At 38.2% G+C, this 16,612-nt stretch overlaps 1 protein-coding gene across 1 annotated transcript; it reads right to left on the minus strand.

Annotated features, from left to right (window-relative positions):
* Positions 1-782: 782 nt before the first annotated feature.
* On the minus strand, positions 783-14,225 carry LOC103140579 (phthiocerol synthesis polyketide synthase type I PpsD-like). The gene is made up of 6 exons (XM_007555788.2): positions 13,994-14,225; positions 10,023-10,176; positions 8,047-8,207; positions 7,717-7,923; positions 7,418-7,599; positions 783-6,614 (listed from the first exon to the last, which is right to left on the minus strand). The coding sequence occupies exons 1-6, from the start codon at positions 14,136-14,138 to the stop codon at positions 1,077-1,079; spliced, it is 6,387 nt and encodes a 2,128-aa protein (XP_007555850.2). The 5' UTR covers positions 14,139-14,225; the 3' UTR covers positions 783-1,076.
* Positions 14,226-16,612: the final 2,387 nt, after the last annotated feature.

The raw sequence follows: 16,612 nt of genomic DNA on the forward strand, positions 1-16,612 counted from the left end.
AAATGTTTATATTCATGAATGTTCTTGTCATGTGTCTGTGTAATAATATATTTTATGTATTTTTGCTTTCTTGCAAAATTATTATAACAAGATATTGAAATATTGACCTTTACATGATTTTATTTAGAGGCATTAATCAAGACCAATGTTCTTCTCCAACATGTAATAAATCAGTAGCAAAAAGGTTTTTTATGGGAGAAGACTGTCATATTTTTCCACTATCACCATAAAGCCAATAATCTGTTTGAATTATTAACTTTTTGGTGATAGAAAATCACCATTACCTGTGGGTGTGGGTTAATATAAGACAGGTAGAAAAAAATAACATTTGTAGACAGACTTCTAGGCTTTACATTTGTTGAAATTTAATAAAATAGTACAAAAAGGTGCCAATATACAGAGATTATGTAATATTTTTAAAATATTGTTGGTGACAAATATATCTTTTAGGTTTGATTCTGACTTTTTCACATTTTCATAAAAAATTTATTGACATAAGTTAACGTGAACTAAAAAGACATTTTAAAAAAAGTTTATACAAATCATCTTGTCTCAATTTGTAAAAGCAGTTTGCTCCTTGATAAATCATGAATGAACTTTGATTAAACACATTTTTGGAAAGCTGAGCACAATTTCAGATTAGTACTAAAATATATGTATAAAAAATGACTAAAAAAATAATCTTTTTTGATATCATGAAGAAGAATAAAAAATTAGAAAAACATGTATCATATCTAGATCAAAATAAATCCAATAACAGATGAGAAACTGAATAACTCAGTTACAAAATCTAATTTCTAAACAACCGTGAAAAACAATAGTTAGAATTCACAAATGGAGAAAAAAACAAACAGTAGTAAAAACTCATAAAAGTAGGTATCCAAAATGTGTGATATTAATATTTGCCTGATGATTTGAAGCATTTTACAAAAAAAACTAAAACAGGGGAAACCTCCACTTCACTTCATCTAAAATCCACTAAAAACATGGAGATTTTTCATAAGAATTTATACAAATACGCTAACAAAACAATTATAAGCCATCAACAGATGAAGCTGGTTATTTTGTTTTATTTTTTATAATCTTGTTAAAACATCAATGTCGTTCTTGTCTTCATTTATGGGAGACTTCTCGTTGACGTTTGCTTCACTCAGTATGGTTACCACTGTCGATATTGTGGCATTAGGATCCAACAGCCTCACCAGAGGCACATTCACTCCTCTCTCCTGAAACATCATGTTCTGCAGAGTCATTGCCTGCATGGAGTCCATGCCTAAGGATGACAGAGGGGAGTCATCGCTCAGCTCACTCTGATCAATGCCTACTGTCTTGCTGAGCAAAGAGAAAACATATTCTTTTGGTGAGACAGAATCACTTTGTTCGATTTTAGACTCTTCCTCTTTGGATTTTTGGAAGACTTCATTGACTATTTCAAATAAACGTAAGTTCAAGGCTTTATTTTGAGAGAGGATGTTGTATCTGATGTTCCTGAAGTGAAACCTGCAGACAGCCTGCTGGGGCCGATTCAGGATGAGGCATTGCTCCAGGCTTTTATGGACTTCTGCAACACCCAACACCATCATCCCCTTTGCCTCCAGAAAGTGATGGAAGTGTTCCTTGTTGAGGAGCAGACCGAGGTTCAGAGGCCCCCAGTTGATGGACTGCCCAGGCAGCCCGAGTTTGCGCCTGAAGTGGCAGAACAAGTCAAGAAAAGAGTTGGCTGCTGCGTAGTTTGTTTGGGATGCATTTCCAAGGAATGCTGAGATGGAGGAGAAACACACAAAGTAGTCCAGATGGCAGTGCTTTGTAGCATGGTGTAAATTTAACACCCCACTGACTTTGGGTTTAAAAACCTTCTCATAAAGGTCTCTGTTAAGGGTCTCAATCAGACCATCATGCAGGACAACTGCACTGTGAAACACCCCTTTGATTGGGGAACCCTTAAACTTCTTATGGATTTCAAGGATGACCTTGTGCACATGCTCAGAAACAGAAATGTCACACACCATGCTGGTGATGATGTTTCCACATTGCTGCTGAATATTGAGTATTTCTTGCTGTATTTCTGCTGTGGGCTTGCTCCTGGAGAGAATCACGATGTACTCCCCTCCTCTTTCTGAGATAAACTTGACCGTTTCAAAGCCCAGGCCAGAGAGACCGCCTGTCACAAGGTACACCGCTCTCTTTCTGAACAACTGCTTCTTCACTGGCAGCAGCTGAATCTCAGTCAGTGCGGTCTTGTCATCTTTTTCCAAAGCAATCACAGCCAGTTTCTTTGAACTGAAGTATGATGATAATATCTGTGGTTTTACATCATTACTTTTAGATGTCACATTCTGAAAAGTGAAGTTTTCGATAACAAACTTCCTGCTGAAGTTCAGCGACTTCAGCCAGCGATAAATGTGAGGTGTGTGTGCTCTCAGATAACCCTTCTGCAAAACAGTTTGCATCTGAATAGCTTGTACATTAGCAGTTTCATTTATCTTCTGCCACAGTTCATGTGCAAGCAGGGTTTGCCTTTGAAATTCACAGAATATTACAACATGCTGAGCACCTAGGATTTTGCAAGTTTTATTAGCAAGGAGCTCATCCAATGGAGGCAGAATGACAAATGCATCGATTTGGTTGACACCTACAAAAGACCCTTCACATTGTGTTCTTAAAACTACATTCCAACCAGATTTTTTAGAAGTAATTGCCAAGACTTTCATGAGAGCTGAGTCAGGGTTGGGGCAAATGATCGCCAAATTCTGTTTCGGTTTAGGCAAGATTCGATGAAGCATCTCCCAAGCCAACACAAAGTAAGAAACGCAAGGCGTTTCTTGAAAGTGTGGGAACCTCTTGATGCTGTAGCACACGTCCTCTGGAACATGAACCTTATTAGCCGCCACAACTGGATAACAAGAGGCAATGTGATCCCCAACTTTGAGTTTTCTGGCATCTTTTCCGACTGCAGTGACAGTACCGCTAAAGTCAAGCGCGATTAGCTCATGCTTCTGAGATGAGTGCTTGTTCCAGTAGAGCGTCTGACCAAAGTTTAGATGTGAGGCACTGACTGGAAAGAAATCAGATGAATGAACGCATATTTTACTTGGTCGAATTTCAACTGATGTGCCATTGATTGGATCTGTTTCCTCGTCGCGAGAAATGGCACTCAGTTGAGTCACCCTATGTGCGTCAGCCGTCTGAAAGATGCAAGGTTTAAAAGTTGTGGAAGTGTAACTACTTTCTGTATGGTCAGTGTCTTCCAGTGGGGTTCGGACGATTGACGGTTTTAAGATAAGCCCGTCTTTTATGACCAATTCTGGGTACTTTTCACAAGGATGTGATCTCAGGACCTCAGAGAGAGCTTTAATGTCCTCAGTAAAAATGGAGCCTATGTCAATCAGTTGAAACGAAAGATCAGGGATCTCTGCTGCTAAAGACCTGACCATTCCAGCCAGAGCAAAACCTGGACTTATGTGATCCACAGTGATATCAGATGAGAGATAGGTCACTGCTCTGATGGCTTTGGGGAACTGAATCCACTTCAGCTCCTGGACAATTTGCCGTAAAATCTCACAGCAACTTGCAAGATTATGCAAGATTACATCTGGTGATTGTGATGTAAGATCTTCTTTGCCCCACAAAAACAACACTTCATCAAAGTTTTTCTTAATATCCGGAATGCTGAGGTTTGAAAGAAGAGATGGGAATCCATTGCTTAAAATATCCTTTGCATGTGTGAAGGAAACAAATCTAGATTTTTGGTCTAAATGCGGTTGTAGAGATTTTGAGATGCCTAAATGATCAGAGAACACCAAAGCTCTTGGAGGCTTTGAAGAAGTGGAGCTTTCAGGGACAATACTGAAGTCATTATGATAAAAGTACTCTTCGACCACTTGACAACGACTGCCAAGGTACTGGATTATCACGTGCTTCACCTCAACCAACACTCTGCCTTCTTTATCTGCAAAGCAGCCACAAACCTCAAAGTGATCTACGCCCACATCAGTTGCTCTCAGGTAGATAATCATCTCGTTCTGCAAGGGTTCAAACACAGCAAGACTTCCTATTTTGGCAGGAAACCCCGGTCTGCCTGCAAATATATGCTCAACGGTTATAGGGAGAAGTTGCATTAAGTAATCCAACACAACAGGATGAATACAGTAGTCATGCAAATGTGGTCGGAGCTCTTCTGGAACTGAAACGACTGCAAAGGCCTCCTTTAGAGCCTCACCATAGTGCACATTTGCTTTATTCTGGAAGACATCACCATACTGGAAGCCGCCTTGAGAGAGATATCCATAAAACTCCTGAAAACTCACAACAGAGGTACATCTTTTGTAAATTGAGTTTACTGAAATGGCTTGTTCCTCAGTCTGCCTCTCTCCCTTTGGAACCACCGTGCCTGAAGCATACACTGTAGAAGAAGAAAACACTTTGAAGCCAGTTTCTTTTCCTTTCAGCTCTACTTGGACCTTCATTTCAGCAGAGTTCTGTGTCAAAATAAATGGGCTGTGAAACTTGACACTGAGCTGCAGAAAGCTCAGGGGCACTTTTGGTTTAGTGATGGCCATGACCGACGCCAGACCCAACTCTGCGTAGAAGGCACCGGGGATGATGGGTATGTTATTGTGCCTGTGCTCCTTCAGGTAGAAGGTTGAGTCAGATGTTAAGGCACAACTGAAAATGTTGCTTTCACTTCCAGTTTGACAGAGAACAGGATGAAAACTTGCTTTATTGTTCTGGGCAGCTCCAATGATCACGTCTCTATTGGAACAGTCAAACTGGTACTTTGGGAAAAACAGTGGTGTTGTCTCATAGCCTTTGTAGAAGACGGTCCAATCTACCTGAATGCCCAGTTCGAACAACTTGGAAACAACTGAGATGACTGATTCATGATCTTTCTCGGGTTCCACTGAGGCAACAACTGCTACATTGTTTCCAAGAGTTTCCATAATGTTTCTTTGCAGTGCTCTTCTTGGCCCTATCTCTACAAATACTACACCTTTCTTCCCTTTAGCTGCTGACTTCAAAGCTTGCTCAAAAGCAACGGGCTCACGGATGTTCCTTGCCCAGTATTCACCTGTGCAGAAATCTCTGATCTCAGCTTCCCTTCCTGTAACTGTCGAGAACAACTCCGTGTCAAGCTCATTCTTATGCAAGGTGCCAATTGTGTCCCTGATTTCCTGAAGAATTGGGTCCATCATGTGACTATGGTAAGCAGCAGGGACATCGAGCACACGGAGGAAGAGATTCTGATTGCTTGATGAGTTGCTTAGATCTTTGAGGAGGCTCTCGATTGCATCTGCTTCTCCTGAGAGAGTGCAGGACTGTGGGCTGTTGAAGGCTGCAATGCCAAGTCTTCCAGAATATTTAGGGAGGATCGAAGCCACATCTGATACAGCCATGTTGCTGACCACAAGCATTTTACCACCAGGAACTTTCCCTTGAAGGGAGCTGCGGAAGAATATGACTTTCACAGCGTCTTCGAGAGACAAGAGGCCAGAGCAGTGAGCGGCAGCGACTTCACCAACTGAATGACCAAGCACAGCATCAGGTTTGACACCCCAGTGCCTGAGAAGGGTGTTAACCCCAACCTGAATGGCAAAGAGGAGAGGCTGGACAACATCTGGGTTTTTGATGTCACTCCTTTCAAACTCACTCTCAAGAGTGTCCAGGATGTTTAGGGAGCTCATCCTTTGGAAAATGTGAGTGATTTCTTTGATTTTTTCTCTGAATACAGGCTGGTTTTTCAACAGCTGCTTACACATGCCGTGGTAAGTGACACCATTTCCGCAGAAGACAAAAACTAATCTTGGATCTGAGAGAGCCAAGCTGACATTTTTGCCAACACTGGCTATGAGCTTCTCCTTTAGATCACCTACAGATGAAACCGCAATGGCCTTTCTGTATTTATGCTTTTGGTGACTTCTCCTGCAGGTTGATGTGTACAAAACAGAACCAAGATCTACAGTGATACCATCCTCCAACTGTTTTATGGTGTCTTCTATTGTCAGAGTCAGAGATTTCTGTGAATTTGCTGACAGGACAAAGTATTTCACCTGCTTCTCCCTGCTATGTGTTTTTAAGCTTGTCTGCATGTGCTGTTTGACGATGGCATGTGCATTCGTTCCCCCAAAACCAAAGTTGTTCACCCCTGCAACCCTAGCTGTGGTAGATTCCCATTTCTCAATGTTCGTGGGAATTTTAATATTCAGGTATTTGGTATCGACACTGGAAGTTTCATCAGAGTAGAAAACAGATGGGACGATAGTTTCATGCTTCATCATCAGCAGAACTTTAATTAGTCCGGCCACTCCTGCTGCTGACTCCGTGTGTCCGATGTTGCTCTTCACCGAGCCGATCCACAGAGTCCCCGACCCGGAAGGTCTGGCTTTGGCAATGACGTTGGAGATGCTTCCTGCCTCTGTCGGGTCTCCCACTGGGGTTCCAGTCCCATGAGCCTCGATGTACTGGACATTTGCAATGTCAGTGTCTGAGTAGGTTCTGCGCAGCAGTTCCTCTTGTTGAGTCATGGAGGGTTTAGTAATCGGACTGACAGAGTGTCCATCTTGGTTGACTGCAGTTTTACTGATGATTCCCCAGATGTGGTCATGGTCTTGAAGAGCCTGTAAATTGAAAACGGGAACCAGGATGAAACAAAAAATGAGGAAAAGAACATTCTGTAAATGTTTTATAGCAGGGGTCCCCAAACTACGGCCCGCGGGCCGGCTCTGGCCCGCCTCCTCATTTGGTCCGGCCCCTGAACAATACCAGAGAGCATTCAGTGGTTTTTTTCATATACATGTGGATTTTTCTTCAACCACCAGGGGGGCTCTTGAACAGATATGAAACTTAGTTTCCCTCAATGGAATATATACTAGTCAGTACCAGTCACCGTTTCGCTCACGGATTTTTTCCATTTGCATTCTGGGTAAAAATCTATTTACAAACGCGAATATGTCGTCGGTAGTAATCCAGCCCCCCCCTCCCCCGTCCACAGTTTCACTCCTTCCCCCCACCCCCCTACCCTGTAAAGAAAAGTTTTCTAAGGTTTCTTTCTCGAAAAACTAAGACCGGCCCCCAACCAGAAAAGGGAACAGTTATGTGGCCCTCGCAGGAAAAAGTTTGGGGACCCCTGTTTTATAGGGTCAAATATTCGTGGGATTAGGAAAATTACTAGCTGTAATTTTTAAATCCAACACAACTTGTGTAATGTGTTAGCTAGTCCAGTGGACTAAAGTTGACATGTAGTTAGATAAGTTGCATATTTCATTCACTATAATTAATGAATTGTCAAAGGTTAGGAACATTGGGTGCATTTACAAAACTATCAAAAATCTTAAACATAGGAATCTTAAAATCAGAACTTAATATTGTTGGACATTGGTAAAATAGAATCTGTTTCTTTAATCACTCTGCAAACCTGCACCTTTTTCAGTGGCTTCAGGAGAACCACCCCACAGCCCTCTCCTCTCCCGTAGCCGTCTGCTCTGCTGGAGAACGGCTTGCTCGTCCCTTCAGGTGAAATCATTTTGGCCTTGCTGAGCGCCACAAACACTCTTGGCTCAATGATGCAGCTAACGCCTCCACAAACAGCCATTTCACAATCGCCTAGATAAGAAAAGGGGTTTTTATAATTTCTCAGTAACACTTTAAATCCATATAAATATTAAGTTAAGCAGAAGAACCACTGATGTTGTAGAGTTTATTTAGGAATGCAGGACAGACCTTGTTTAATGGCCTGGCAGGCGAGATGAAGAGCCACAAGTGAGGAAGAGCAGGCGCAGTCTATGGCGAGCGACGGTCCAGTGAAGTTAAAGATGTAGGAGACTCTGTTAGCTGCGATGCTCATGGCGAGTCCGGTTCCGGTCCAGTGGTTGATCACAGTTGGGTGCACATGTGCAGCATTAGTCTCATAGTCTCTGTTCATTATTCCTAACGTAGATTTGAAAAAAGAAAGGATGGACTTGGTAAATTAAAACAGTAAAATGAGAAAATGACCAATTTGTTAACTGAATTTAGCTAAAATTTCAAAATAGAATATGTTTCCTATGTTACCAAAATACACTCCTGTCCTGGTCCCACTGGCTCTCTCCATGGGAATGCCGGCGTTTTCCAGAGCTCTATAGACACAATGGAGGAGCTGTTTCTGCTGAGGATCCATTTGCTCCACTTCACTGTCACTGATGCCAAAAAACTTGTGGTCAAATTCATTGAACCTGGAAAGATTTAAAATAATTTAACATATCACAAGTAAGTAAACAAGATGGTTAGTAACATTTAAATAATTTGTGACCAAATCAGTATATGAAAATCCATAGTATAATGTGAAGGGTTAAAAAATTACACTTTATGTACAACATGGGAAGTGAACAAAAATTTCACATTTCCAAATTAAACTAGAAGCAATTTAGTCTAAAGTACCTCACGTTATTATTAACTTCTTTTTATTGTTTGTGCTACTACAAACTTCAATGTGTTCTATTGGGATTTTGTTTAACAGACCAACACAGAATAGTCCATAATTGTGAAGTGGAAAGAAAATAATGCATGGCTTTCAAAATCATTTTAATAAATCATATAAATCTGGCAGGCTGATGAATTATTGTGTAATATCTAAATACAATCAAGACCCACCACTTCTCTTCAGAATCTGTCTATGTGGAAAAATTTATTCTTACATTAGCATTCATAGCAGACACTCTTGAGCAGAGGGATAACCTTATTGTAACACTGGTACTAGAAGTACTTGTTACAGTTAGTTGCTTAGCACTGAATTAAGATGGTAGAAATCAGTTGTACAATAGGGATAACAAGAAGCTGCCCAAAGAAAATATAAATGTATAACAATCAATAATTCAGCAATTAGCCAAATCTAATTGCTGACAATATACATAGACAATTGTCAGCCACTGAATTGCCAACTGTAAAATCTGGGGTTTGACCAAAGAGAAACTCTAATGTCAGATCTATATCTTGCAGTATGCTTCCGTTATTCTTGGATATCTTTTTACAGTTGTATTTTAAGGTAAGTTTTCAGGATATTTCTATTTTAATGTTTACTTATTTACTCTGTTCTGCCAGATGTTTTTAAAAACTAAGCATGTTTTTGCCAACTGAGCATAGCGAATTCAGCACAATAATGTGTAGCAATTTTGTTTATCATAAACTAAGTCACTCTGGTGAAACTAAAGATTCAATGTTCTTCCAGATGTTCATGAACCAGACAGCTTTATCTGGATCAAGAAAAATATTAAGTACGTAGACCATAATCTTCAACAATACATTTAAAATAAATGCATATAATTTTCAACCTTCACACTACATTCAGAATTTTCTAAAATAGCTCTTCATAGTGCAGTGTGATGTTATTGAAAGTTTTTAATCGCATAAATATAATGGAATACTTTTTTGTCTATTTGACACGATCTGCCATATAAGCTAAGTGAAAACTGAAACCCATGAGACACCATGAGATAAAAAAATCCTAAGGTCAGCAGTGAACTTTCAAGAAGATTGCTTTCTGTTAATGTGTACAATAAAAATATGTGGGTTTATTGGTTTTATCGATATCAACACAATATTCATTGTCTTCAAAAAGATGGTATTTTACATAAGAAAATTCTAAATTTTTGTTATTCAAAATGCAATGTGCAGTTGTAAAATAAAAAGGACTACTAACTCAAGTAAAGGGTATGAAGAATTGCTGTAATTTCTGTACTGCTTTACTACCCCATCCTGTTAGTTTAAGTCAATGGCACTGTTTTGTAGGCTTGCAGACGTGCAATACACTTCCCATTTTCGGATGCATTCAAGACAGATTGAAGAGTTCACTGTGAAATAGTCAAAGTAATTTTAAAAACTCTGTAACCCTTTCTTTATACTACTAAATTAAATTATTATTCTTATTAATTAAAAACACAATAATCATCGTAAAAATGCTTAAGAGGAACTGACTATCTTTGCAAGGCATTCTGTTATTCAGTTCTTAATTACTGGTTTGCTGTTCATGGTACCAAAAAACAAACACACACCTATCAATGAGAGCGGCATTAAATGTTCGGGATTTACCCGCTTTGGTATCATCTGGGTCATACCAGCTCGCCATATCAAATCTTTCTCTGGGGATTGAAACAGAACAGTTCCTCCCCTCCACCAGAACCTTCCAGAAATTGTCAAGTCCCTCTCCTGTAGGTAAAATAAAAAAAAATATATAAAAAAACACAGATAATTAAAACAACATGTACTGTTCAGTTTATGCTGTTTAATTGAATACTATAAGACTTTCTTACAGTGGCCACTGTACTTTCTGCTTTAATACAAGGTTATGAAAGGTTTTTCCATGAATGATAATATCTATTTGTGAAATATCTGAAGTTTTTTGTATAGAAACGCACCACAAACTTATGATATAAACAGAAATTTTCCGTAAGTAGGAAAGAAAGAAAAAATACATCTAAACTATTTGGACTATTTCTGAGTTATAAGCGCAGAATAATAAGTAATCCGACAGTTTTCATTGTGTCTCTTGTGTTAGTCTAAATGGCTTAAATGGATATTTTCATGTCAACCTTATGCAAACAGACATAAATATGCAGAGAATAAATCGACTTTCAATCAGTTTTTTGCAGCAAAGACTTAAGAATAAACACTGAGGCTCTTTAAATGGGCATATATTTTAAATTTTAAATTGACATTTGTGACTGTATACAAAATAGACCAACAAATATTGCAGTACTGCGATGAACTGGCGATTTGCCTAGGGTATACTCTGCCTCTTGTCCGCAGTGACTCTCTGGATATAGGCACCAGCGCCCCTCCCGACTCCACTAGGGAAAATGTAAGAAAATGGACGTACGGACGGATGGACTATTGCAGTAAGCATATTGCGAGGGATAGCAAAACTTATTACAAGGTAACGTAAAATAATTTTTTTCCCCATGTCCCCTATGGGGCTCCATATATTTCAAATTCATGTAAGTGGGGCAAGTCTCATTACATGTAATGTACTGGACACGATAGCTCAGGGGTCACCAACACAGTGCCCATGGATGGACCCTACATGGAAACTGCGGAGGACAACCCAAAAGGGCAGTTTTGTCTGCCCTCTTTTTTCCCCCATATGGGGCCCAGTTCATAATTCTGAACTAGCCGGGAAAGTTCAGAATTATGCGAAGACGGTTGCAGGATATTATCAGAGGGTAGAAACTGTACGGTTGCACCCACCTTGAGTACCTTAAATTTTTCCTGATTTTTCCTTTTTCAGTGAAAAAAGAAAAGAATAATTTTTGGAATTTTTATTATTGAACCCTCTTTACTATTAACCAAATTTTGGAGAAAAAAAATAAACATTTTTTGTATCAAAACAGGGCCGTGCAGAAAACTTTGGAGGGGCAGGGGGCCAAAGTTAAAGAAGGGGCAAAGTTAAAAAAGGCTTTTAACGCGCCAATAAAGGACATTCTTGAAGTAAATTAGAATGGAAAAATAACGAACGAAAACTGACCTTGTTTTAAATCTATTTTAGAAGCCCAGACTGTCTTTTATAAAATGGAATTGGGACTATAAAGTTAAAGGACAAAATATTTTGTATTTAATTTTCTTTCTTTGCAAAAATTACTTGTACCAAGAAAATACTGACAGTACTTTAGATTAATTTTTCACACAACACTGGGACTCTATCAGATGATAAGACATATGTAGTGTCCCAAAAAAGTACTTAAATAATCTGGTTCTTTATTTAAGTAAAAGTGAAAAGTAGCTGTCCAAGAAATTACTCAAATAAGAGTAAAACATGTAACATAACCACTATGTTTTTTTTTTGTTTTTTTTTCCTGTATAAAATACGTTGAAGAGAAAATCTGATTGGTATAACAGTTGCTGTTATTTCTTTGTAAAATTATTCATAGTTTCCACTTTTAAAACTGATTTTTGGGCAGGTCATGCTGATTTTTAGGTGAGGCTGAGATTAGTGTATAAAAAGGGGCTTGTGCGTCGGCGCGCGGCGGCGCATTCAGAGTGGAAGACGCTCACCGTCAGATCCGTGCAGCGGGAGACTTGAATTAATTGAAAGTTTAGAACAAATAATAAATCAAAGAAAGGAGATAAAACGGAATATGAAAGTTCGCCCCAGCGCCGCGGATCGTGCGCTTTAGGAGCTGGATTGGAGCTTGTGCACAGGAAAGGCCGCCAGGTGCAGGAGGACGCCAATTGGCCAGAGGACGCCGACGGAGCGAGAGGACGCCACCGGGGGGGAAGAAAGACATTCCTGGTGAGATCTGGACTTTACGTTTCTTTTTGGGGATTTTTGGGTGGTACCACTCCTTTTTCTCATTTTTTGGGGGGAGGTTTTTGACGCTTGGGATTTTTCGTTGGATTGGGACTTTGGATTAAAATGGAGAAATTCTCCCATGATATGGAACTCGTTTGTGGACAATATTCATATTAAAAAGGATCAAGAATATTCGGACATTTAACCATTTGGGTTTCTTTACTAACATGAACTAAGTGGATTAAACCTATCCTAAACTTATTTTGAGAGAGTTTTGGTTACTGATTTATTTATCAGAATAACTATTATTATTTTCTTAGTTCGTGTTTTTTGTAATAAATCATTGTTGCAAAAGGTCAACATAATTTCATATTTGAGTGTTTGGCTATTTATTTACTTCTCCATTTAACTGGTGTAACATATTTTGCCTGATGCCTGTGACGTAACCCCCTTGTGTGTATTTGTAAGTTCCGCTTTAAATGGGAGCCGAATTTTACAAACAAGTATTCGGCAAAAAGGCTTTTTAAGTACTAAATATTTGATCACAAAATCTCATTTAAAATTTTACAATGATGTTATCACACAGTGAAAAACTATAAAATTATGTAAAGGTTCTGGAAAAATGAAAACATTAATTCAAATAATTACAAAATAAATAAAGATTAAGCCAACAACACCCTTTTCCATTTCAATATTTTTATGTTATAATCGAATAACTGATATTTACAGTAAGTTAAATAGCATAAGAGATATGTTAGAATATGGTCGAGTACTAACAGGGACAATATACATTATCTACTTAAATTGACTTGACCTCCAAATGGTAGGGGCTTACCTTATTGAAATTAATAAAAAAAACAAAAAACAAAGATAGGGTACAAACAAAAGGTATCACTTCAACATAAACTCCAAGTATGTGTTTCCATCTAATAAATTTTAGTTAAAATATGTTTGTTGTTCTTTCTAGTTAGAGGTGTCAGAAATTTTACTCAAATAAGAACAGAGAAACTTTGTAATTTTATTACTCACAAGTTAAATGTAGGATGCCATAAAGCTACTCCTACAAGTACATTCTTTCCAAAAAGTTACTCAGGTAAATGTAACTGAGGAAATATAACTATTCTACCCAGCTCTGAACATGTAACTATTAGAAAATACAGATTTATTGCATAGAAGCAGCTCATGCTTCTCTTTGTTTCTAAGGTGAAAATTTGTGATGCTTTATGTACCTTATGCATCAAATACAGTTAGAAAATGGGATAAATCACTCATTCATATTAAACACGAAATATTATAGTAATGATTTGAATAAAACAAAATAATTTTAGCTGGAGATAGTAACCGCTATCTCCAGCGGTTACTAGCGGTTACAGCGGTTAATTTTAAAATTAAAATTAAAAATTTTAATTTTTAATCTAAAAATTAAAAATTAAAATTTACTTAATTTTTAAAAATAAAAATTAAGTAAAAGTAGCAAAACTGGAATGTATTTCAGGGAATAAAGAGAAAGTACATGAATTGTAACTGCACTGGAATGGACATTCCTGATTATTTTACACAAAATCTATGCCAAAAACTACCTTAGAGGAAGATTTTTGTCAGCTTATTGAACTGAAAAATTAGCTACATAAAAGTTTTTATTCTTTGAAAATTAGAATTTGTTCCATAAATACTATGGTATTTGCATAATAAAAATAACCAAGATAATTAAAAAGAAGATTTGAAAATTCTCATTACCTCCTGGGAAGTTGCACCCAATTCCCACCACTGCAACACCATTTTCTGCTTCTTCCATCCTAAAGAAGCAGAAAGAGAAAATAAAATCTTTGAAATCCTTACCCCAACAGCTTATCTGCTTTACTTCTAGGAATCTTCCCTGCATTATAAAATAAGATTTAAAATTCTCGCTTGTGTTTGAAATCACCTTTAAGCTGTATGTTGAGTCTCATTTACCTCAGTTCATCACAGCATCTACTCCTCAGAGATGTTTTTAGAGCCCAACCCAAAGCTGATCCTTATAGGCAAATATTTTTAGCATACGTGGCATTGGGCATGAGGAAATGCTGTATCTGGAATTTTGACAGTCACCCTGACCAAAGGACTTTGAAGCGTTACTGTAAATCATGAACCTGGAACAGGTGATTTCCTCTAAAGCTTCAGGTTACTGTAAATCATGAACCTGGAACATTTCCTCTAAAGCTTCAGGTAATGTTTAACTAATTACTGTTTAAACTTTACCATTAATAACATAAAGTTACCTCATTTTTAAAGTGCAATCAGTAATTCTTTTATAACAAATTTATATCAGTAATGATTTCTTGGTTAATGTCAAGTTGTCATAACAAAGACATTTTGAATAATGTCAGCTTTGTATTAAAAGTGTCATGATTTACCGAATGACGCTTTATGACAACAGTCATAAATATTCATGAAGGCTCATTCATGTTTATGACAGTGTCATGACAGTCTTATTCACCCCCTTTCAAATAAAGTGTTACCGTATTTTTTTTAATGGATTTAATAGAAACGAAAAACAATATACCAGATATACCACTGACAACCTGACTTTGGTTTTCACCTCATGATTATGTTTAGTAAAATTATACTACTGCTATTTCAAATTGATCCTCTCTGATTACAGTGGTCACTTTTTTACGCAACATGAATGTGAAAATGAAATTAACATAATGCACCAGATTTGTGAGTGCATGCACCCTCTGTGGTGAGGCTGAACTTGCATCTTCCTTACTTATTATTTGAGAAGAAAATATGCAATTACACTGGACAGAAAAATGGGATCTTTTTTGCGAAGAGTTAAAAGCTGGTAGCTCTTGAATTGCTACAAAATAAAGCTGTATTTCCCTCAGCCCACTGGCTGCAATGTTGACACCTTGAGATGCCATGAGACCTAAATTCTGAACATCATGGCATGGAGTGCATCCCAGTTTTCCATGTCTGGCATATAACCATTCATTTTAGCTTTTAAACTGGTTATATTGATCCTGTGTCCAGACAGAGGGGTAATCAGTAGCCCAGCATCATGACCTGTTTGTTCTGAAGATCCTGCAGCTTCCACTTCTCTTCCTAACATGGCGCCTCCTCACCCTGACTCTCATACTGATAGGAGGAATCACAGAGCTCTGTTAGGTTAAAGCTCATTTTCTGAAGTTGGGATATTTGTCCTCCAACAGGTTCCAGAGGAATCACCTCAAACCAGATGTTGGACTGGATTTTATTTCACCGTCATTTGTGGATATTAGAGCCTCATTTTCAACAGTGGAGCTATAAAGGTTGAAAAAGGTTATTATTTTGGAGAAAGTTTCATCAACATCAATATTTCCACTAAAGAAGAGGCAAAAAAAAAGTTTGACAAAGGAAAAGCCTCTCAGACTCTGAGCCCAACAGCACCAAACTATTTTTTATGTTAGACAATTAATGAAACATATTTACCGTGTTTGATGTTTGTTGTAAATGACTTATAGTCACAAAGAACGAGGTAATTAGTCCAAGTTTGTCGTTTATTGAATGTTCAGAAACTACAGGTAAACAAAGGTAAAACAACCTGAACAGGTGATCAACTCTAAACCACTCGCGCTCTTTTATTCTCCGTCTCTCCGTCATTTAAGCACACCCGTTGCCATGGCAACCTCCTGCGCTCCACAAGCCGACCAGAGATTACGTTAAAAACATAACATTTAGTCCGATATTAGGTTTTCAGGCTTGATATTTATTTTGCGATCATTAATAAGCCTCTCATGAACACAGCGGTGGTTGATTAGTTAATTTTAAACTCCTGCTCTACTAGTTATTTTGGTAATGGAACCGAAACGCACAGAATTGCGCAACACCTTGTTGAAACAATAATTACTGAGATTATTATTGTTGTTGGGTCATTAATTTTAAAACTTTTTGTTGATTTTTTGTTGTTGTTCTTTAATAAAATTACGAACGTTTTAAGCCAGTCAGAGGAGGACGTGCTGGCGGCGTTCAGTTTGTCACCTAATGCCGAGATCGACTCAAAACCTTCCGCGATCCACGTGTTGCAGCCCTGCTCTAGTAAAGCACGAACAGTTAAGAAACAATATGAAATGGGAAAAAAAGTTATTAACTGATTAAGTCGGGTTTTAGATTGTTCTTGAAAAACTAATCAGTCACGGCTAATTAGTGGGGGCAACACGGCTGCACAGTGAACCCACTGAATTTTTTTTTACAGCTGACAGCCGCTCCTCTCTCTTGCAGGTACTGCGTACCCCCGCTAAATCTTTTAGGTGTACGCAGTACCCGACCGCAGTGGCGCAACTACACATTATTCAGGTGGATGCGAAAACAAAGATCTGTGTCCCCCCATCCCCCTCT

Source organism: Poecilia formosa, unplaced genomic scaffold (assembly GCF_000485575.1).
Source record: "Poecilia formosa unplaced genomic scaffold, Poecilia_formosa-5.1.2 Scaffold72, whole genome shotgun sequence".
Lineage (NCBI taxonomy): Eukaryota > Metazoa > Chordata > Actinopteri > Cyprinodontiformes > Poeciliidae > Poecilia > Poecilia formosa.